Here is a 23,654-nt window from a genome sequence, read left to right as displayed (position 1 = left end):
CACCATTACTATGTAGGGTGTTTTTTTAAGGGGAAGGAGCAGCTTTTACAAGGACAAAGAGACATGAAATGACTTTCAATGAAAGAAGCAGGCCTCATTAAAGCCACCAACAGCAGTTATTGACAGCTACACTTCCTATTAACAAGGAGCATTTAACTAAGAGTTTGGCTGTTGGATCTTTGGAGTTGATCTAATTTGCTTGCATTAATTAGTTTCTTTTGAGCATGGACACTTGCATTATTACTCTGTAATAATGGACAAAGATTAACGGATACTGGACAGTTATGCATGCTACACAACTATCTGATTTTTTGTAAAGCCTAAACATGCTAAATATTGAAAATTAAGTTATAGGTGGATTCTACAAGGCTTTATAGTACACTGACTTTTTTTCTTAGGACTGCAGTAGGGAAAACTCATTGCTTGAATATCTGGATTGAATATCCACATCTTCTCCTAGTTGGTTCTGGCTTCATTCTTTGTCATACAAAATATTCAAGAATGGCATAAGGTGTGGGCATTTTAGAAGTGTAGTGCAAAACCATGCACTTAAAAATCTTAACAGTTCTGTTTATAAATTGCATTTGTATGTGTTTTGACCCATTTTATTAATTTGGCTTGGTTTTGGTTTTGATGATTTTTTCCCCATGTTAAACCAGATTACTTGAATTTGCTGTAGAGGCATTTCACATGGACTCCATAGACTTGAAAAGGAGGCTTGGACTTTCTGAAAAGGAAATGGGGCAGTGAGCATGTGTGTCTCCTCTCCTGTAGTTGCAAGGACCGGAAAGAGAGGGCCTCATGAGAGAGCTTGTGGTCCAGAAGCACTCTTTAATAATGAGGTCTCCAGATACCTATCCCCTTCCCCAGGGTAATACGAAGTACCCCCTACCCATTCCCAGGAGGGGTTGAATAATACCTGAAACAGTAAAAATACAGTAAAATATAAGGGGCTTTCTAGGCATTAATATTCTTACACAAAAGAAAACAAAATTATCCAATGAACTGCAATAAAAACCAAAACCACAACAGAACCACACAAGCTTTATCAAGTAAAAACTCCAATTTACAAATGTGACATCCAATAAAATGCCATACATTTAGCATGATACATTCTTATTACACCCCAAAAGCTCAACACATTTTGCAGAATATGACTGCTTCTTCAAGAGCATCGTATATGAGTAGGATCATACATTTCTGAAAAATAATAATCAGATGATAAGTGACAAATAACCCAGATACAAAATATCATGGTATGCCACTTTAAGTTTACTTACAATAGTCACATTAAGCCAAGTACAAAAACTTATTTGTACCAGGGATTTTGGGACAGATTTTGTAAAATGAACCAATGGTTTTTATGCAGTTTATTGGATAATTTTGTTTTCTTTTAGGTAAGAGTATTGATGCCTACAAAGCCCCCTATTTTTTATTCCTTGTATCTTTACTGATAATGTTTTAGGGTGTCGCATAAGATGTTAATTATACCCATTGTCAACCCTTTTGTGTGATATACCTAGAAATAATTATACCACACCGCAATATCCACATAAAAATCTTACATTAGATGTACATTATTTCCCACAACAAATTATTCCAGCCCAAAACTGCTCCACGTCCTTCGCTGGCTGCTCTTCTCTTTACGATGACAGTTCTGTCTGCCTGAATGATAGTCTTTTCTTTTGTTCAACTGGGGCAGCCAGGGACAGCTGTCCACAGCTGAACTCACATGTGATTGGCTGAATAATTAAAAACCATAATGATGGAGTTCATGTCACCATTGTCTTCATTGTCATTTGGCATCAGATAGTGCCTGCTTAGTTTTGGATCCAGCGCTACTTGGCAGAGCCAGTAGCAAAATGCCTTAGGTCTTTTTAGCTGCCTGGAAGAATTAAGACCTATCACTTGGTATACTCAATGACCACCAATGTAAAGAGCATTTCTTACTGACCTCTGATTATTACTTTTACAGTGGTTCTCTCAGGCTTGTTTTTCAAGAGTTCCTCTGGGATAAGAAGGTTGAGAAACCTTGGTCTAAGGGGATAAGAGATGGATTCATCAAAGTACACTTTTCCTTTAGGTAGATAACATTTAGTTTCCCTTGACCAGCTTGATTTTTTAGACTATTAAGTTCCAGATTTGTATTTCACACTTCACTTGATCATCGCTCACAATGTGGTTTTTCTGTATGTGTGTGTGTTTTTTTGTTTGTTTTTTTTTTTTTTAACGAAAAAAACATGGAATGCCCAGGATTTAAGAGGGATTATAGACTTCTTTTGAAAAAAACTTGCTTGCAGTTTTGGCAAACTAACAGAGATGGTTTACCGTAAACAATACATTTATCGTGTCTGATATTTATGTTTAACTTATAGAAAAAAAGGATCATTCTATTGTGTACATTACCATTTGTACCCCCTAAGCAGCTTTAAGGCTACTGCATTTGGAGCTACCTGACTCTTTCATGTTAGGAACAAAGACTGTTTACATTGTGATGGAAACGCTTTGAAGCTTTAAGCTTGATATCAGGTTTGGGAGAGGTTTATGTTGTGAGTGCTTAAGCTGCGTACACACCTGCAATTTTTCTCGTTGGAAAGGATCTTTCACGATCCTTTCCAACGAGAAAAGACTGCACGATGCATGAACGATGCTGTACATACAGCACCGTTCATGCTCTATGGAGAGGGGAGGGGGAGAGCGACGGAGCGGCACCCTGCTGCGCACTCTCCCCTTCCCTTTCATTAGGATCGGTCGTCGTCCATCGTCCATGGATCCGCCAGGACGGTCGTCGGACGATGGACGACGACCGACTGTACACACGGCAGATTTTCGCCCGATAATTGGCCGATACCGATTATCGGGCGAGAAAAATTTGCCGTGTGTACGCAGCTTAACTGTTGGGGTTACATCAACTGTCAAAAGGATCCTACAGTCTTCTGGTGGGAACCACTAGCTAAAGTACAACTAATGTAGGTAGATCTTCCTGGTACTTTAGCCAAAACATTTATAACTGTGAGCCGATATAATGTAAATTACAAATACTAGGCACTATCAAAGATGCAAAAATAAGTGTCCTAACTTAAAGCTGGTAAAGCAAAAAAAAAAATTGTAGAATAATCTTTCAGATGACATTGTTCTATATTAGATAAAAAAAAGCAATACATTTACTAAGTATGTTGTCTGTTCTCATGGTTCAGTAGGTTGTTTCTAATAAAGGCTTCTGAATAAGGAACTATAGGGAACCATACTGAAGTTCAGCTAGCAGAAGAAGGAGAGAAAATGTGACCGCTGGTATCAAGGAAAGCAGTAAACACCTTGCATAGAAAAGGAAACCTTGCTCTTTTCAGAACTAAAAAGCTTTCTATTGTAGTTTGCTCTTTTATTTTTAGGAAATATGTTGGCATACAATTATATGAATAAACAATATGGGATGGTAAAATGTAGAAACCCATTCCAACAACTTTAGAAATTTCCTGAACTTAAATTAGTAAATGATTCATGTTGATTGGTTGCTAAATCTCGAACACTTTGCTTTTTAACTACATAAACCTGCTTGGAATTGTTTGGCTCACCTGTTCTGAACGTCTTATTGAAAGAAGAACTAGTAGAATATGGCCATATATCATTGCTAAAATTCATATAGACATACATTTTATAGATCACTGTAAGAGCAGAAGTTGAAAAATGATGCCACCCCTCCCACACACTGCTTTAATTATATTGTTTCATCTGATAATATTTAAATTATTCTCATTCTTCTATATGCTCCTGTTCAAATTAAAATAATTCCTTCTAATCAATTGTTATGCATGCCATAGCAGTAGAATTAATAAAAACAAATGCCCTGCATCTAACCAATAAGTCATAGGTTTTATTATTTATAAGTGTGATTTAAAAGTAAAATCAGAAATATTGATTTCTACTTGACTGGAGACTTGATTTAGTTGGAATATCAGACTGATCCTAATCAGGTGAGAATTAATTGAGTCGGAGGTCTTAGATATTCACTGATGTTAACTGAACCATGATCAGTCTAGGCCAGGATGGTTTGTGCATTACTATGACAATTTCAAGTAGCTCACGCACCCAGCACAGAACAATACACAGCAGTGTGTAATCTCATTCTCATGCTCATCTTCTCAACTTCCTGGCTCATTACATGCACCCACTAAAGATTCTCTGAGCGCTTGCACATTGTAGGTTGCAACATAGCAAACTAATCAACCTTGATCTGGCACAAAATTAAAGACATGCTAGCTTTGTTACGAAATGGATTTTTGGAATCTGCTATGGCTTCTTTTACAGCTCAAACAAATAGTATATGAAAGTGCTTCTTATATGCCAAATATGCAAGTTCCAGTTCTCTGTTACTAAGACATTACTGCCTTTTACATTTTCTAAAGTTCCTTATGTATATTAATGTTTGTTTTATTTGTGTTCAGTAAATTTCATTGCATTGAAAGTTTGCAATCCCCACCCCTTCATGTAATATTAGCACTACAAGAGTAGGCATTTTATGTAGAACAGAATGAGCTTTCTAATTTCGAAGCTTGCAGCAGGGGGTCGGTAACAACCCAAGTAATCCACACATACAAAGAAATCAAAACAAATACGTCTATAAATTAAGTTATGTGTAATAAAGTGGAATGGCACAGGGAATAAATATTGAACACCTTTAAAAAAGGAGGTGCAAAGAGGTATGGGAAGCCAAGAAACCTGCTGAAATCTATTAGTATTTAGAAAGCAATCTGGCCCCTTATCAGTGTAAATTATTATCAGCTGGTTTAGCCCTAAAGTGATGGGCTATAAAAATGTTTCTCATTACTAAGGTATTACACAAGAAGCATCTCATGATGGGTAAAAGCAAAGAGCTCTTTCAAGACCTTCATAACCTTTATGTTGCAAAACATACCAATACCATTGGTTACAGATTTATTCCAAGCTTCTGAATGTTTCAGTGAGCACCGTTGGGGCCATAATGTGGAAGTGGAAAGAACGTTATTTCACCCTAAACCGGCCACAACCAGGTGCTCCTCACAAGAATTCTGACAGGAATCAAAAATAATTGGAAGAGTTGTCCAAGAGCCCACGGATCATTTGCGGAGATCTTTAGAAAGACCTGGAATTAGAAGTCGTTTCAAGGAAAATATTAAGTAATGTACTCATCTGACATGATCCCAATACATGCTCATCACGCAAGAATCCACTGCTGAAGAAAAAGCACATTGAAGCTTTTTTGAAGTTTGCAGCACAACATTTGCACAAGCCAATGAAATACTGGTAGAATATAGTCTGGTCAGATGAAACCATATTTGAATTCTTGGGATGTTTGAAGAAGAAATGGCACTGAAGTTTAGAGGTGGGAACATCATGTTGCTGGGCTGCCAGATTTATAATATAAGACTTAGACATGTAATTGAAGTATGGATGAATGGAAAAATGTACCAGGACATTCCTGATAAGAATCTGCTGCCATCTACTAGTATGCTGAATGTGAAACAAGGGTGAATGTTTCAGGAAGACAATGATTCCAAACACACAGCCTCAGAAACTCTCTGGTTTTGGAGAAAGAAAAGAAAGCTGCTAGAATTGTCCAGTCAATCACTTGACTTGAATCCAACTGAAATGGTATGGAAAGTACCTAAGATCAGAGTTTAGAAGAAGTCCCAGGAACCTTTAAGATTTAAAGTTCTTTCAAGTTTGAACTCTTTAAGACTATAGTTAGCTGTCCTAGCATAGCTGCAAAACCTTGTAAGGAACCACATTACAAGTTTAGAATACTTGGGATTTCCCATGTAACCCACAATGTTGGAAGCACTTCTTTATTAAAATATTAAAGAAAACCTAAATTCTTCTTACTAGAAAAAACAAAAACTGGTTAGTTCCTCATGCTCGCCTGTTGTCAATCGTGAGATCTCCACTGGTGTACCAGCAGTACATAATCTCACATTCCTATAAGGTGGTCTGAATCAGATTTTGTAAGCCCAGGAGATGATGTTTGTGGCTCCCGCACTGAACATTAGGCCTGAGACTTTGTACTGACAACTATTAGTGCCTGCACCATACCTGCTGGAATCCCAAGCAGTCATTTTTAAAGTTAGACAGATCTTTATTAATCAGCGAATCATTAAATGTACTCTTAAGGTCCTATTTTTGGACAATGTGTATTATTATTAAATCTTTTGTAATCACCTATACAGCAGCACTTAGGCTGGAAGTGGGAGGGCAGAACAGAAAACGATTAGGTGTGCTGCATGCAAATGTTTGGAACCTGATCATAGGATAAGACAACAGGGGGCGCAAATGGGACTTTCTCTGCTTTTTTTTTTTTTGCCTTCTGCTTTTTCTCGCTATCCAGTCAGCTGGGTGGGGGTAGAGGTAATTACACCACTGTATTTACCAGAGATATGGTTGATAAATGCATTATACTGTGTGCATGTAGATCAGATTAAAAAAAAAAAAAAACTCCCAACTGCAGCACCTCTTTCAAAAAAGCACCTGTGTACCAAATAGGTAACATAACAGAATAAATTATTTTTATCTCATATCTTACAGATTTCAGTTTTCTGTGGGTTTGTGAAATATAGAGTTTAGTTGCTATAGATTACTGCACTTTCCAGATCCTAAAACTCTTTTAGTCTTGCTCTTCAATTTAGCATGAACAGCTGTCTTTGGACAGCATTTCTCTTGATTTTCTAAGACACTTTCAGCTTCCAAGAAAAAGAAAATTAACCTTTTACACGCGCTGTATCCTGCTAGCAGCTTGCAATGACGCTGCATCCTTCTCAGTGCTCCTATGCACTTAGCACAGTCCTCCACCTCAGCTGCTCTTTGTTTTAACGCCTGCAAATCATATCACTGAAAAGTGTTGAGAATACAGAAAATAAATAAATAAAAGTAGCCCTCCCTATTCATGGCAAACACTTTCATTTATTTGAAGAGTGTGATCACAATATCTTAAGTGTTGTGATAATATACATGGTGAGATGACACCTCAGTAGGGCCAGCTACTAAATAGAAAAATTGTAAAGATTTCCAAGCTGCAGCCAGGGCAATGCTGGCAAGTTTATGCTGATGTCTGTAGTTATGTTTTTAACAAGTTTCAGCCTTGCTGTTATATCTCAGTGGCTGTTGAATACATTGCTTGTGTCTTAGAACATTTCTTCTGATGCGGAACCTGACATTGCTTGCTGGCAAGTGTAATCATGACATAACAGAAGTACAGTATTCTACCCTTAAAGTGGACTTTCGACACAAAATGGAAGGTGCAGAGCATAACTGTAAACTCCTACCCCTATAAACTGAAATAGCCTGAAAAAGAAGTTTTCCTAAAATTAAGCTGTTATTAAAAAAAAAACATCAACCCTGTTCTCTGATGCTTCTGGGAGGTGTGAGTGATATCACAATACCTTACCATTGCCTCCAGGGCCTGCTTGGGTCTTCAAATCATGCAAAAATGCACTCTAGCTCGTAGCAGAGGAGTATTCTCACAGGATTTTGAGTGCTCTGCTATTCCAGGAAACAGTGGTGAGGCGTATTGGGGTCAGTCTCGCCTTTTGGAAGTGCTAGAAGCTGAAACTGGGGTTTGTAACTTTCAAGACTACTGTTCCCTTGCTTCCTAATATATCCCACACCTTGACAGGTGCCATTGTGATGAAAAAATCAATTTTTTCATGCCACCTGTCAGTGGGTTTAATGTTTTGGCTGATCAGTGTCCAATGTACATTGTATAGAAGTAGTGTAACAGCAGGGAATACAGGTAAAGTGTGTGGTATTTACTCTTTCAATATGTTTGGTGTCAGTTTGTCCACCAAAAATGGGCCAAGGAAAGTGAACTAGCAAAAGGGTCATGGGTGCCCTTGGCTTATTGATTCATATTAATTATAGGGGAGTTGCTATAGACAAAAAGGAGGTCTGTCTGGTCCATTTCCATTGAGGGGCTATTGATGCGACTCCAGAGCTGCGGGTTGCCAACTCCTGCTGGCTGTGATTAGGTGGATCGACCAGGGGGACATTAGGCCGGAACGGACTACTGGCTAAGCTGTATCTGGCCTAAAGGCCAGAGTTTAGGTGGCCTTCCCCAGACAGATAAGAGCTATTTGGTGGCACAAGAGGAACCCACACAATACAAGGCAGGTACATTTGCACTTTTTTTTTTTTTTACCAACAAAATATAGGCTGGTTTATAGCATTCTCGGCTAAACCAAGCCCAAGCTTAGTGTTGTCATTGAGGAATAGAAATACTCTTATCTGATTTATATTGTGATCTGACCCTTATATTGTGATTGTATCCAGCTGATTATATCACACTATTCCTCTATGACAACATTGAGCTTAGTTGGGCTTTTATAACAGGAGAATGCTACATGTTGTGATAGGTAAATATTTATATTTTGCCACAAAAAAAAATTCTCTTTTATTTTGGTATGGTTGTGTCTGTAAGGCTAAAGATATCTACCATACACATGTTGTATCTATCCAAAATATTTATTGAGTATCATGTTTAACACAAGGCTACTGTAAAATATAAAAAATTTACTTTTTTAAATTTCTAATGTTCTTGGTCCTTTTTAGCCGCCCTTTCGTGGTATATTGTATTTTGTAGAAAAGAAAGATCCTTAAAGATTTTCCTCACACCAGATGCAGGCTTTGCTCAGCTTTGGGTTCTGTATGGGTAATACATTTTTTTTACATGCGCTGGTTTTGTTACCCTTAAAGCTCTCTGGTTTACCAGCTCATTCCAATAGAAGGTATTGTGCAATTTCCTACCACCTCATCTAATGTGATGCACTGCTGGAAACCACATAGATGTGCACAGGGCGTTAACATATCTAAACTATGCGGTGTCCTTGGCCAATAGATTGTCAGTGACCTGCATTTAGGTAATTGCATAGCTTGTGAAGTTTATATGTGTTTTATCTATAGGGATCAGTAGGCAACTGGGGGGAAAGAAAAGTGCAGATTTGGAAGAAAAGCTGCTACTAAAGTTATAGGGAAACTGATGCAAGTCTTTCTCCATAGCTAAAGGAAAATATGGAGGCTTTCCTGATCTGCATATCTATTGGAATAGAGATTTTATGGAACATCATAGCATCCTGGCAAACAGCATTTATTTCTCATGTTTCTTTAATAACAGGCTTACTTTAGGTGAATGTTTCCTTTTTCAGTTTTCTTTCTGTTTATTGTTGTTTGTTCTGAACCTAACAGGAGATGTCTAACTGTCCAGCAGGTAGCTCTGGAAACGACATCAATAACAAGGGTTACCAAAGGGATGTTTCAAATATTGAAATAAAAATGATTATAAATAATAACAAAAAAATAATAATATTACATAAAAGCATCAGCACAAAAAATAATAAAGGTAGCACTTGTTTGTTAAACATGTTAAATAAAAATTTCAGGATGACCTATGGCAATAGCATTGATTTATGTAGAAAGGTAATAGGAAAAAAAAGTACAGCTTTGTTTTATTTGTGGGTATTAGCACTCAACTTGTAGTTCCATAGCATAATGGTTTATTTTATCACCTGACAATGAATCTGCTGCTGTACTCCAAGCAGGGCTTTTTTTATCACTATTCTGAAGCAAGCTTGCTGCTGTATCTCAGGGTCTCTTCCTAGGATATCGCACCTTTTAACCAAACAAGACTGGTGACTTAACAAGTGAGAGGGACCTCCCGATGGCTTTGCTAAATAAAAGCAGTCTTCAGAAGCGTCAAGAGAAATGATTTCTTTACCGAAAACCGTTCAGCAGTCATTTTCCAGTGGGGACCTCACATCATAACTTCGCTGGTCTGCAGCTGAAAAATATACCCATTCTGTACTTTTAAATATAGTACTTTCCGTAAAAGGAATTTATGGCTGTGTAATACTTTTATGGTTTAATCCCAAATACATGGGATTTAATTTCAAATCTTTAGAATTAAAGATTTTTGTACTTGGTAGAAATGGTCAAGTGACATAAAATTAATAAATTATTTCCAATCAATCAGTAGGTGAATGCCCATATTTTTAGACAGTTTTGAAATGTTATTGAATATAACTTAACAGCCTCGGTAAATCACAAAGCTCCCTTACATTGGAGCTTTGCTACAAACCAAGTCATGCTGCATCTAGAGTATGTACAGCAAAGAATGAAAGCAAATAGAATGAAAACATAACTATAAATTGATAACATATGCATTCACTGCAATGTTTTTTCATATTAACAAGTGTTAATAGTAATAATTTTTTTAAATGTCACTTCAAGACTTTACAAACCATAGCAAGCTGCTTTATCTTAATTGAGTGAAATATTTGACTGCTTGATGATAGTTTTTGCACTTTGTGGTTTTCTAAAGTGGTAGTTTTTCCTGTCATGGGAAACCTTTGGTCCCTAAAGCATCAGCCTTAGAGGCACTACAAATAAATACATTCAGCATATAAACTGTACAAAATGAAACTTTCCAGTAAAAAAAAAAAATACTTTCAGGTTAATGCTGCAGTAACAATATGTCATACTTTTCCTAATAAATCCTTGCCTAAAAAGCTCTGGTTTGAAAATAGTCTCCTGTATGGTTAACAAAACTGTGTTTTGTGCATAATTCTCCATTACACTAATCAATAGTGATAATTAACACGCCATCCTATGCAACCAAAACGGCAAGGTAAATATACCAAATATAATGACACAATTACTACACCGGCCATTTTGTAATTTAGGGTTTTGCACACAGCAGGCCTATGAAATGCCCCCCAAAACTGTGGATGTTCTGCAGAGACTTTCTTTTGTGAGCAGTGTCTGTGCTGGTGCTTATAAACTGCACTTTTTTCCAATGCAGTCAGTGATCTCAAAAAGTGTTGTTTTGTATGGATGTTGTGGTGTGCTAATATCATTAAAAATAATAAGTATTGATTTTAGAGCCTTGATCTTGCTTTGTATAAGATGTTGTGTTTGCACATAAAACATGCAATGTAACCTTTTGAAAGCCAGTCTTACTTTTAAGAAAAGGTGATGCTTCCATCCTGAGATTTTTCACCCTGTGCTTCCCTTTCTGAATTTTAGAGGGGGTCTTCTTTGGCTGTTCACATCAGTTCTTGTGTGATGTGAACATTACCTAATAACTGTGGACATCAAGAAGACATAAAATGCCCCCACTCTGAAAAGCCAGTCCTTTCCAGTCAGCAATCAGAAGAAGAGTTGGGTTTCTAAGGGGACCAGAAGAGTTGGCGCCATTGCAGTGGTATCCAAGTGGTTCCTCCAAAATATGTGTAAGATTGTGCCACCTCCCCATGGCATCCCAAGCATATATTGGAAACAGCTTTGTAAAAAGAATCATGGTGGGGGCATATAATCTAGGGTTTGGAGGGTGGTGTATAGAGGAAAGCGTATAGGGAGTCTATGGTTGATTCCCCCCACACGTAATGACTCAAACACTCCTTTCATGGAGATTTCCATTAATTACGGTCAAAAGGGATAGTTTGTTTAAGAAAGCTTAGTCTCCTCCACACCTGTTAAAAAAAAAAAAAAAAAAAAAGGACACAGAAAGTTGGTCTGTGTGAATGAACTCAAACCTGAGTAAAAGGTTGCTGAAAGCTTTGTTTGGAGCTGACAGGGAGAAGCCCTCCAGCTGATAGACAGGCACGTCGGATATATAGTAAGTGCTGGACAGGTGAGGTTTTCTTTTGCTATTTTTGTTATTTTATCTGCAACCTTCAAATAAACCCGACTACAGGTCAGCTTAACACCTTTACCTCTGTGTGATCTGAATTGGATGAATCAGACAAGTGTCCTTTGACCCCAGCAAATGTGATCCTGAGCTTAACCCCTCACAATATATATAAATAAATATATATATATATATATATATATATATTAGTGTGTGTGTGTGTGCTTCCTCCTAGGAACTATAGCTACTCTCTGCAGTCTTTCACAAGGAATATTATAATACCCACCAGCAGTTCTAACCATACAATATCATTGTCTATTTGGTTAATAACATGATGTATGTAGTTGCACACCCATATCATAAGATTGACGTATTTTTAAATAAAAAATAAATGGAAAGCTATATATAGACATTATGCAGGATGATATGCATACAAACAATGTAATTGTTAAGGGTTTAATACTACTTTTAATCAAGAGTTTTTGTCTAGTTTAAGAAATGTGTTGGTTTCACATAGTGAATTCTTCACATAAAATGTATTAATTTTCTAAATTTATAATTTATCCTAACATGTAATGCATTTATTTTTAAACAGGTTTTTTTTTTTTTTTTTTTTTTTTTTAATGAAAAGATTTTAAACATTTCTTATATTTTTTATATATATATTACAGTGCAGTGTTATATGCTGTACTGTAAACAGCACAGATAAGCTAAGAGTTCTGACTACAAAAAAAAACAAAACAATGAATGCATCTTATTGACACAGAATAGTAGTAAAGCCCAGAGCTTTCCTCTAAGTTAAGGATAGATTCTTTCTTCTCTTAAAATGATATAGCAACCACACAAGAATCTTTTGGAGTACCACTGAAGCATATATAAACCTAAAATAAAGAAAAAGTATAATGTTGCACACCTGTCCTGTTTTTTTTCACCTGGAAATCCTGCAAGTAACACACTTTCTGTGTCTGGGAGGTTACACTCACTCCTCCACTGTATGTATAGAAAGAGTCATGTTGCCACTTAGGCTGAACATTAAACACTTCTGCCTGTGTTCAGCTTTATTACCTGAAAATGGGGAGATCGGTAGTTTATAGAAGGAATTCAACCCATAGGAAGTGACAAGGACATCATATTTTTAAAAAGGTTCAAATGATATTTCCTATACATGCTGAAAATGTTCTTGGCTTGAAAAAGGAGAACCTATGCATCCACCACAGGACTTGCAGGAGTTGAAATATGTTACATTTTTGTTATTGGGTTCCTACCCTTTAAGATTTGAACTAATAGGGAATTTTTACTGTAGTCAAATATCAAGTTTTTACAGGTAAGCCATTTCTTTGTCATTCTGAATGATAGTGCACATGCTTGTGTTATCATTTATTTTACGCAGTTCCACTAATCCTGGTCATTGGGACAAAGCAAATGGAGTCTTGGGTTAATAGTAATTTCTAACATTACTAATAAGTAACAGGTAAAAGAGTTTGTTGATTTGCTATTTCTGTACCTTAAATTTGTAGTAGTGTAGAGGAATGCTAACAAAATCTAATTATTTCTTTAAACCAGTGCTTCTCAACCAGGGTTCCTCCAGAGGTTGCCAGGGGTTCTTTGATAAATGAGCAATTTGTTCCTCTCAGCTCAGTTACTGCTGACACCAGACATCTTTTTGCTTATCTGTAAGGGTGACATTCTTGGTGGGTGACTATTGGTATTATAGCAGGGGTTCCCTAAGACTGTACATTATTTTTAGAAGTTCCTCCATATGAAAAAAGTAGAGAAAAATGTGCAAGGAATATAAAAAAGTAGAGAGAATGTACAAGGAATTTATATACATTATTATTATTACACAGTATTTATATAGCGCCATCATATTACGCAGCGCTGTACAAAGTCCATAGTCGTGTCACTAAGTGTCCCTCAAAGGAGCTCACAATTTCATGTCCCTACTATAGTCATATGTCATTAATGTAGTCTAAGATCAATTTAGGGGGGAGCCAATTAACCTAACTGCATGTTTTTGCGATGTGGGAGGAAACCCACGCAGACACGGGGAGAACCTGCAAACTCCATGCAGATAGTGTCCTGGCTGGGATTCGAACCTAGGACCTAGCGCTGCAAAGGCCAAAGTGCTAACCTCTAAACCACCGTGCTGCCCATAAATTCCTTGTACATTCATATGTACATGTTATATTAAGTATTGCTGGCCCTATATACAGAGACTTCTCTGACCTAAGGTGAAGAGATATCCCATAGCTCGTTAAGAAATACTGTTGCAGACATTACGTTTTCAGTTAATATGTGCAAATGTTCTACAAAAGATATAGTGACCCAGTTTTGGCTGCCTAGCAAGGAATCATTAGCATGGTGTAACTTCTAATAAAATCAGTGTTCTCCCCAAAATCGTTTTTTTTTTTCTTTTTTAACCTGTGTGGGGAGATGCTGCGTGTGGGAGGTCAAAAAGTGGGCAGGGCAACACATGACAAATTTAATGTTCCCAGTTGTTGCCATAATAATCCTGTAACTCATATAATTCCGACAGCTCTTTGGTGCCCCTATACTTTGTTCCAACCTCCTAGTACCCATCTTCATAGTATGTCCCATTTTCCCATCCCATCATCTTTGTAACATGCTCCAAATGTCCCGTGCCCGTGCATTGTGACCCAGCTTTTCAGTAACCACCAAAAAAAAACACAGGTGGTTACTAAAAGGTGCTTGGTGGTGCGCCCGGCTAAAAAAGGGCTTAGGAGAGCACTGAAAAATATACCTTTTGGTTTATAAGTTTGAAAGGAATACTTCTTTGCCCATTCCACATTTTTGGGGTTGCCTAACTATCTAAATTCTATATTTCCTATTTGAAAATAACCACATTGCCCACCCATCTAGACTGCCAGAACCCAGCTAGGAGATAAACATTGTTATTTGCCATCTTAAAAATGGCAACATAATTAAAAAAAAAAATCTATAAAAACCTCAAATGGACCAATTCTGATGCACCAGTTCTTAAAATACTAATCTAAATGACAAATTTAACATATACTTTCAATGTATAAAAAATACAGCATATGATTTTGTATTGGCGAGCACATAAAGTAAAAAAGTGTGACACAGAGAACTCCACAAGTCTACTAATACAATGTAAAAAAACATAAAAGGCCTGCATCAATCAAAATGAATAAGAGTGCAGTTATTATCTGATATGAAAGGAAAGATTCTAATTAAATCCTTGTGCTAAATAAACAAAAAAGACCTTACATTGTGTGGCTGCAGGCCAGCCATGGCGAGACTTGAAGATTCGATTTGGTCAGTGAGTGAGAAAATGCTTACAAGAAGGATTAATTTGTTGATCACAAAGCTATAACATTGTATTATAAGCCTTAGTCATGTGTAAACCAATTTCAGAAGCTATAAATTCAGCTTGTGCTATCATGCAGAATCTATTGGTCCTTCCATTTAATTGCATCTTATATTTGTATTTTGCATCTTATGTATGTCATTGAAGGATATCGGGAGCATAGAAGTTTCATTAGGTAAATCGCTGAAAGTAGAGTTTGCTTTCAAAAAACAGAAATGAAGCATTGTCAAAGCTTGAATGAGGCTCAGTTAACCAGGATAAGATTTTTTGTCTCCTATGTGTTCTAACCTGAAAATAACTTTTTTTGTTTTATTTTACCAAGAATGATCTATTTCCTACTTTGTTAGCTTTGTGAATTGAGCCTTAGGCTAAGCCTATACAGACTGTTTCCCCAGCATTTAAACGCCATGTTTGGGGTTTGTGGGCAGTATGTTTTTGAGCAGTAACCCCGAGTGTTACTCGGGGTAAACAAAAGATGCTGAAAGCGGTAACCCCGAGCCACACTCAGGGTAGCAAAAACAATAAAAACAAAAGTAAATAGAGCCTTACCCGATCCACTGGTGTCCTCCGCGATCCCCATCTTCTCGCTTCCTCCGACCAGCATCCTCTGCATCTGATGGGTCATCGGAGAGTTCCCACTGACGTTGGTGCATGCAGGAATTTCAAATCAGTTTGTATTGCATTCAATACAAAATAACTGTATTAAATGCAGTACAGCGGAATTACAGTTGGGTCCATAAATATTTGGACAGAGATAACTTTTTTCTAATTTTGGTTCTGTAAATTACCACAATTAATTTTAAATGAAACAACTCAGGTGCAATTGAAATGCAGACTTTCAGCTTTAATTCAGTGGGATGAACAAAAAGATTGCATAAAAATGTGAGGAGCTAAAGCCTTTTTTTACACAATGACTTCATTTCAGGGCAATGACCAAATACAGACAAAGCAACCCAGGAGTTTAATAAATCAACAAAGTGTAATATTCTTAAATGGCCAAGTCAGTCACCTGATCTGAACCCAATTGAGCATGTATTTCACTCCGGACAGAATGGCCCACAAACAAACAGCAACTGAAAGCCACTACAGTAAGGGTCTGGCAGAGCATTAAAAAGGAGGAAACCCAGCATCTGGTGATGTCCATGAGTTTAAGACTACAGGCTGTCATTGCCAGAAAAGGGTTTGTAACCAAGTATTAGAAATGAACATTTTATTTTCAGCTTTTTAATTTGTCCAATTACCTTTGAGCCCCTGAAATGAAGTGATTGCATTTTTATGCAATCTTTTTGTTCAACCCACTGAATTAAAGCTGAAAGTCTGCAGTTCAACTGCATCTGAGCTGTTTTGTTTAAAATATTTGTGGTAATGTACAGAACCAAAATTAGAAAAAAGTTGACTGTCCAAATATTTATGGACCTTACTGTATATGTGTTAAAGCAGTACATTGTCTTTCATGAACATTATATTTTACAGTATAATATAATAGTATGAGAGTGTGCAATTCCGCAGCTATTCCATCAAATTGCCTGATATTTTTTTGGGTGATCGAAAGCCGAATTCGAACACCATTAAAGTCTATCCAAGAACACGTACAGAACAGCAGTTTATCTGCAGTCACAGCTAATTGGAAGCACTCTCGTGCCTCCTCCAATCAGCTGTGACCGCAAAGTTCCCACGGTCATTGGACTCCATTGAGAGTTCATCTGCAGTTCAGTTCTCACGGTCACCAGGCTGATAAGTATAGCCCGGTGACTGTGGGAACTGAACTCTCAATGGAGAACTCTCTATACGAAAGTAAAGGTCCTAGAAAATACCTGGTAGATATTTTTGTGAGTGGCTCTGCCATAGTAGCTGATGATATCCTCTTGAGCAGCATTCACTTATTTTGGAGCTTCTGTTTTCTCAGGGTCTACCCCTTCTGTTTTCTAAAAAAAAGTTTTTTATTATTTCCATCCGGCATTCTCTGTGTCCATATTTAGATCTTTTATTTCACCTGTGCTTTCCTCCCCTTTCCTGCAGGCAGCAACATCCCTCCTCCCTCCATAGGGTTGAATAAGTAGCTGATAGCTAGTGTCCGTCAGTTGGCTGGACAGGTATACCAGATGGTTGGTCATCCTGGCTAAAATGGCCTGGGGAAGGACACTTCCTTCTACTTAAAAGATTTACCCTGATGATGGTTTTTTGTTCAGCTTAGCTTTTTGGTCAACCTGCAAAACATTTTTTTGTTTGTACTAGGTTTCTGTGTAGGCATCTGCTTGATCATTTTTTCACTTTTTTTTTAGTTTATCATTAGTATTGTATATAGCCGTTAAACAGCAGTAAAAAAAAAACATTGTTTTCATTTTTAGGTGTGACAAAGCATATCCCATTGCAGTCCACTTGTTCTGAGGTTTATAGCAAACCAGATGTAGCATTTTAACCACTTCTGGCTGGAAAGATGTGACAAACAATGGAGATTTACCAGATATGAACTAACTATTTATTGTGGCTTTTTTATCTTCAGCTTTTACAAAATGCTGTCAAGAAAGCGGTTTACTTATGGTGGTAAAATGTCGAGAAGAAAACGCAGCACTGAAGGAGTGTCTCACAAAGCAGTAAGTGGTTCTTCCTTTCCCTGTCAGATTAAGTGTTTTTTCTGGTTTGCAGAATGACTGCCCTACTATCTGCTACGTGTGTGACATTTGTCTTCTAAGCTTCAGTTACAGCACATCAATAGGACCGTATCAGCTCACTTTAATTTCCTATTACAGAAGAGATTGAGAGCAATGTACAACTCCTATTTCCCAATTATATGATAGACACTTGGGAAGAGTCTTTCAAGTGGAAAAGTGACTGATAATCTTCAAATAGAGAACAGGATTTTTAAGAAAACCCACTTACGGCTGCAGGAGAATGTATGATATCTATACAAATCGTGCAAGTAGAAGGTAAAAAATAGGTAGTGTTGCCAGTGCAACCATTTGGTAGAGTAGCCAACTAAAGTGCCACTTTATGTGGTATCAAGCAGGTTCTTATTGCACAAAGAGATAGGCAATGTCCCTTTTGCAGTAAGTATTTACCTGCCTGATTGTCGTTCATTGGTCAAAATGCCTTTCCTTTGTTGCAAGGGATGTCAGTAATCCTGGCTTCCCTTGTGGGTGCTGGGACTGAATAACTTCCTACATGCCTGCACAGCAGTTACAACTTCCCAGCCTGGCCAATCAAGATTACCAAAGATCAGAATGTGGAAGGGGTTAGTTAAACTTTAAAGTTCCTGAATAGTACACTCATGCATTGAATTAAATTCTAGCAGTCTTTCTCCCTGCTGCACATACCTTCTCTTTGTTCCCTTGCCAATGCAGGAACTGGGAGAAGAAGCCATGTGAAAGCTAATTTTGGGTAGATCTTAGGGGCTAAAGACCCCCCAACCCTCTTAACACTGAGGCATCCAGTGCTGCATTGTGGAAAGAAAGGGAGTAAGTCACATGATACCCATGATACCCAGAAAAAAGATGAGTGTGTTCCAGAGAGAAAAACCAAAGATAATTACTTATGTCGTTGCCAAGCCAATAATATGATAAACAAGTAGGGGGCAGAGAAAGAGTGGCCTTTTCAGGAAAAAATATTGTTGAGATTTTAAACTACTTTATTTTAAAATACTACAACAATGATTAAAGCATAAAATTGCTAGGCAGAAACAGTTATACTGATATAAGTACTGTTAATCCTATAAACAATAACACCTCCTACTTTCTGCTCATTTAAAAGAGTGCTCAAAACCCATTTTTTCAAACTTGCCTACCCATCTACTTTTGTCTTTTGAAACCATCACAACTTCCCATCACTACATATCTCCCATCCTATTGTGTGTGAAATTCCCCCACCTACTAGATTGTAAGCTCTTTGGGGCAGGGTCCTCTCCTCCTGTATCACTGTCTTTTTTAGTCTGTCATTTGCAATCCCTATTTTATGTACATCGCTGCGTAATATGTTGGCGCTATATAAATCCTGCCTATTATTAATAATAATAATATTAATAATAATATAATAACACAATTGGGCTTCTCACATCTACATAATGAATCTCAATTTATCAAGACCATTCAACATAAGTTCAAACTTTACATATAAGCTGGAGTCTCATTCCTGATGTGTTTCACACAGTGGCTTCCTCAGGGGATATTGAGACCAACATTGCCTGTATTAAATAAACACAATAGTGGTAATATAAGTTTCAATCAGAAATATCATAAATTAATACCAATGTATCATATGTTATCATGAATAATCTGTCCAAGCAGTTAAGAAAACTGAAAACCTATATTGTAGTTCTATATATCAATGATAATAATAAGTGCTAATATTGATGTTGACATAACAAATCAACTCATATCAGACTTCAATCAGTAGAGTCCTATAAATCTGAGTTGGAAAAGAAAGAGATACCTGACTTTTTGTACCATCAAATACCATATTTATCGGGTATAATATTACTAGGTATAAAATGATACTTTTACCTACAAATGCAGATGTTTTATCCAGGTAGTGGTGGGGGAGCGAAGGAAAAAGGCTAAGGCCAATTTAGTAAGCTTTGAGCTTTTGTTCAGCATAGTAGGATGTAACACCTTCTCTAAGTTTGCCAGCAGGAGTTGCTCTAATATCTATATACACAGGACACAAACAGTGCTAGGGTTTAGCAGAACCAAAGTACACTACAGGAATGGAAAAAGTCAGCATTTGCATAGGTTGTACTTACTTTTTCCCATGACTGTGCAAATGTTATATAAATACTTTACAGTATCTTGTGTAAAAACAAGACGGTTTATAATCTTTAGTTTCTAGAGATTGCATATTTTATGTACATAACATTTATAAACATTCTTCTCTGTTTTCTAGCTATGAAGATCCAGTTTTTTATGAAGAATGTAAGCAAGAATACTTAAGGGAAAGAGAAGAATATCAAAAAACTGGAATTTCATCTAAATACAAAAATCAGAAGTTACCAGCCAGCATGTAATTAAGCTGAATACTTAGATTACATGGTGATTGCTGTATATTATTTTTACTTTTACGAATAAAATTGTTTTTGCAAAACATTGAAATAATCCCATGGTTTACACACATTGTACAGTAATACCTGATCCATAAATAGTAATGTTGCACTTCAGTTTTTGGCCTGTAACCACTTTAAATTTTAAATATTTTTTTTCTGATAAAAACTTTTGTCTGCTGGCATCAAAAAGTACATTACTACTGTGAATCCTGTTATATTTTCTATAAACCTACAACCCTAAAACCAGTACCCCCTCATTTGTAGTGACTCCATACTAAGTCTCAATGTTACAGAGCAGCCTCACTTTATTCAGAAATCAGTTTCATATTTTCATAGTATTATGCCAACTGAACCAACAGAGATAATTCAGGAATTGATTTATTTTTTAATACACCTTTGCAAAGTGTTGTATATGTTTAGATTGTCAGTGTTGTTGTGTGGCTGAACATACTGGAGAATATTTCAGCAGTTTTTTTAATTACAATTGGGATGTACATTTATTGAGGGTCTAAGGAAAAGTCCAAATTTCAATAAGATAAAAAAACTGGTAAATTTGCATTTCAGCATTGTGTATTCCTCAGGAAATAACCCTATAGTTACAAAACCAAAACCAAATCTAGAATTACCTAATGGTACAATTTTTCAGTTTAGTCTCTTGACTAAAACAGCTTTTAAGACAATAAAGGCTGTTAATTATATCAAGTTTAAGGCAATGTATTTCTTTAAATTTATTTTTTTCAGTTGAATATTTAAAAATGTTTAATAAATGCTAATTCTAACCACATCTCCAAAAAAAAAAAAAAGGCTGGTTTACAGCATAAATCACATATCGCAGGAATGACTTTCTCCTTGTCCCAATCCTGTAAAGCTCTGTATGGAGTTTCAATATTAATAAATAAACAAAAATACATAAATGTGTGTTTGTACAATAAGGATTATAATATTAATAGTAAAAAATATACGAAATGTAAAAAGCTTGTAAGTATAAAATAAAATTAAATATTGACCTCTAACCATTTTTTGGTACTCTGAATTATTTATAAAATCGGGAGGTTGATCCTTCTGAGGTACAGACCTGATGTAAACATAAAGATGAATTGCACAGACCATGAGGATAGTGAGGAAGTTCAGAGGTGATCTGATGCTGAAGAGATCTGGACAGTTCACCAGAAAAGTTGAAATTTTAGTGCAGCCATTCTCAACCAGGCTTCTGTGGAACCTAAGGGCTCCTTCTGAAATTGTTAGGTGTTCCTCAAACTGTAACTTATTGACCTCCCATTTGATGATGCGTGCACATTCCTGCTAGAGCGTTACAGCATGATACTCTAGCCACCTTTTGTAAGGGAGATATTTTTTCCACTGGCCCCCAATATAGTTTTTTTTTTTCAACTAACCAGAATAAATTGGTTTTAGCAAGGGGTTCTCTATGACTTGAAAATTATTTTAGGGGTAAAAAGTTTGCAAAGTCTTCTCTAGTGTATACTGAATTGTTTAAAGCCATGTGCCTATGGGCTTTTTGGGGGAGGAGCAGGAGCGTTCATGGCAGAGGGAGGTCAACTGCAGATCATCAGTTTCTCAAATGTCTGAAAACAATCTCAGCAGTAAGCTTTATTTTAATATACACACAGACCCCATCCAGTAATGTTAGTGATTGGCCTCTAGGGGTGCAGAATAGAGAAAAGCAAAAAAACAAAAGTGTGTATACAATACAGTAGTTGAAACAATTGATTCTCAAAAACACCAAAAGCAATCTGCTTCCTAGCACCTGCTAAACAATGCAGTACAAGTAAAAAAAATGTTAGCACTTTGGAAAAAAACACTAATGGGTGTTAAAGGTACACTTTGTAAACGGTAAAAATATGTTCTTCTATTGTCCATACTGAGTTTTATTTCCCCAGATTTTTGTAGTTGGCCTCCGTGTTTTTGGAGGAAATAGTTAATGACCAGGTAGCGGTATGCAAGGGGGCAATCATATCCATGGAACTGTGTTGGGCAATAAAGGGGACTGTTTAGGGGATCCTATCCACACTGTTGCATCTGCCAACCAATCCTACACAGAACAGAGGGCAGTCGTTGGTGGGACTAAGAGCCCTGAACTTTTTATCATGTAGCTGCCTAAAGCATGTAGAAAAATTAAATGTTACCTGTGAATGAAAGTTGCAAGTGATGACCTCTTCCAACAATGCTTAAGGTCTGGCTGTCATCCTGACCAATCCAAAACCCCCTTTACTGACCCTGAACAGGCTTTCAGATCTGTAGCTCTGGCTTTACTTTGCTTCAACCCCTTCCAAAAACTGAAGTCTAGCATACACATAACGATTTTCATATCAAAATCCAAAGATCCAAAAAAACCATTTGGATTTGAATTTAATCTGAAGGGAAATTGGTAGCCATACAAGCATTTCCATTACATTTTTTTTTTGTGTTTCTGATAATTGGTAATATATTGGACATGTTGGAAAATATTGGTCAAAAGCACACGTCATTTGTATGAACAAATGCATCAAATCTGATCAGGATTATATATAGTGGAGTAAATCCATTTAAAAGGTAGAATAAATAAAAGGCAAATCAAAAAATCGTTCATATCAGTCACTAAAGTGCAAAATTGCTAGGCCATATTCTCAACTGTCCAGGGCCCTTCTAGATCCATGTGGCCAGCCAATCGAGAACCCACACAGACACCACTAAATCTCTTGGAATGTATCTTGCTTCTTTTGTCCACTGAATTGTATTTGAAAAATATTTGAAACTATTTGAGAAAGACCTTTTGTATATGTGCAGTCATACATAAAACAATTTTTTAATCATAGAGCAATCAAGGTTTATTTTCTCATTACCTTTGAAAATCGTGTCCAGTTTATTAATTGAACAAAGAAAAATTAATGATCAGAAGCAGAATATTTTCATCCGCTAGAGAAAAGGTTTCCTCTGCTTTGTTATTACACAGGTAGTTGATTCTATCAGCTAAAGCCTAGTGAACAGGATTTGTTTTATGCATATTGAGTTCTGTTCTATTACTTTGTTGGAAATTTCAATCCCCCGAGTCTGCCGTGTTCACTGGTCACGATAAGTTTCTGTGCCTGATACAGCTCCCATTATTTACAGACTGTAGATGTGAGCAAGATAATGAAAAGCTACAAGATATCAAGAGAACAATAATATATGGTTTATAAAGAAGACAAAACATCCGTGTTTCCTAACTACACAGGCTCACAATGGCCATACTTTTTATGTACTATGAAAAAAACATCCAGCCAATATGGAAAACTAGATAAAATGTGATTTGTGGATTTTTTAATGATTTTATTTTAAACTGCAATAGATTTGTGTGTTAATGGAGGTATTCTGAGCCAGTTAAGGACAATTTATAGCACTGATTTATATAATCCCAGCATTTCCAGAGTACATAGATTAATTCACATTGGTCTTCTTGCTCCAAACTGCTTGCCAATTAATATAGATAGTAGTACTGCAATATGTGCCATTCGGGGAAGCTACCTTCTTTGGCCCAAACGCGCTCATAGGCCCATGACTAAGGTGAAGTGCCCAAGTAATAAAACAAGATGAAAAGCGCATTTTTTGGCTCAAAGTGCAGGTGGGTGTTAAAATGGTAAAGTTTCCAT

At 36.7% G+C, this 23,654-nt stretch overlaps 1 protein-coding gene across 1 annotated transcript in view; it reads left to right on the top strand.

Annotated features, from left to right (window-relative positions):
* The window catches only part of CMC1 (C-X9-C motif containing 1), a 31,030-nt gene extending 9,989 nt beyond the window's left edge, over positions 1-21,041 (top strand). Inside the window, exons 3-4 of the mRNA XM_072412386.1 lie at positions 17,500-17,590; positions 19,872-21,041. Coding sequence (XP_072268487.1) covers positions 17,500-17,590; positions 19,872-19,992 — 212 coding nt within the window. The 3' untranslated portion in view covers positions 19,993-21,041. The remainder of the gene's footprint in view (positions 1-17,499; positions 17,591-19,871) is intronic.
* Positions 21,042-23,654: the final 2,613 nt, after the last annotated feature.

Source organism: Pyxicephalus adspersus, chromosome 5, assembly GCF_032062135.1.
Source record: "Pyxicephalus adspersus chromosome 5, UCB_Pads_2.0, whole genome shotgun sequence".
In the NCBI taxonomy this organism is placed as follows: Eukaryota; Metazoa; Chordata; class Amphibia; order Anura; family Pyxicephalidae; genus Pyxicephalus; species Pyxicephalus adspersus.
This window is presented reverse-complemented; position numbering and strand designations above follow the sequence as displayed.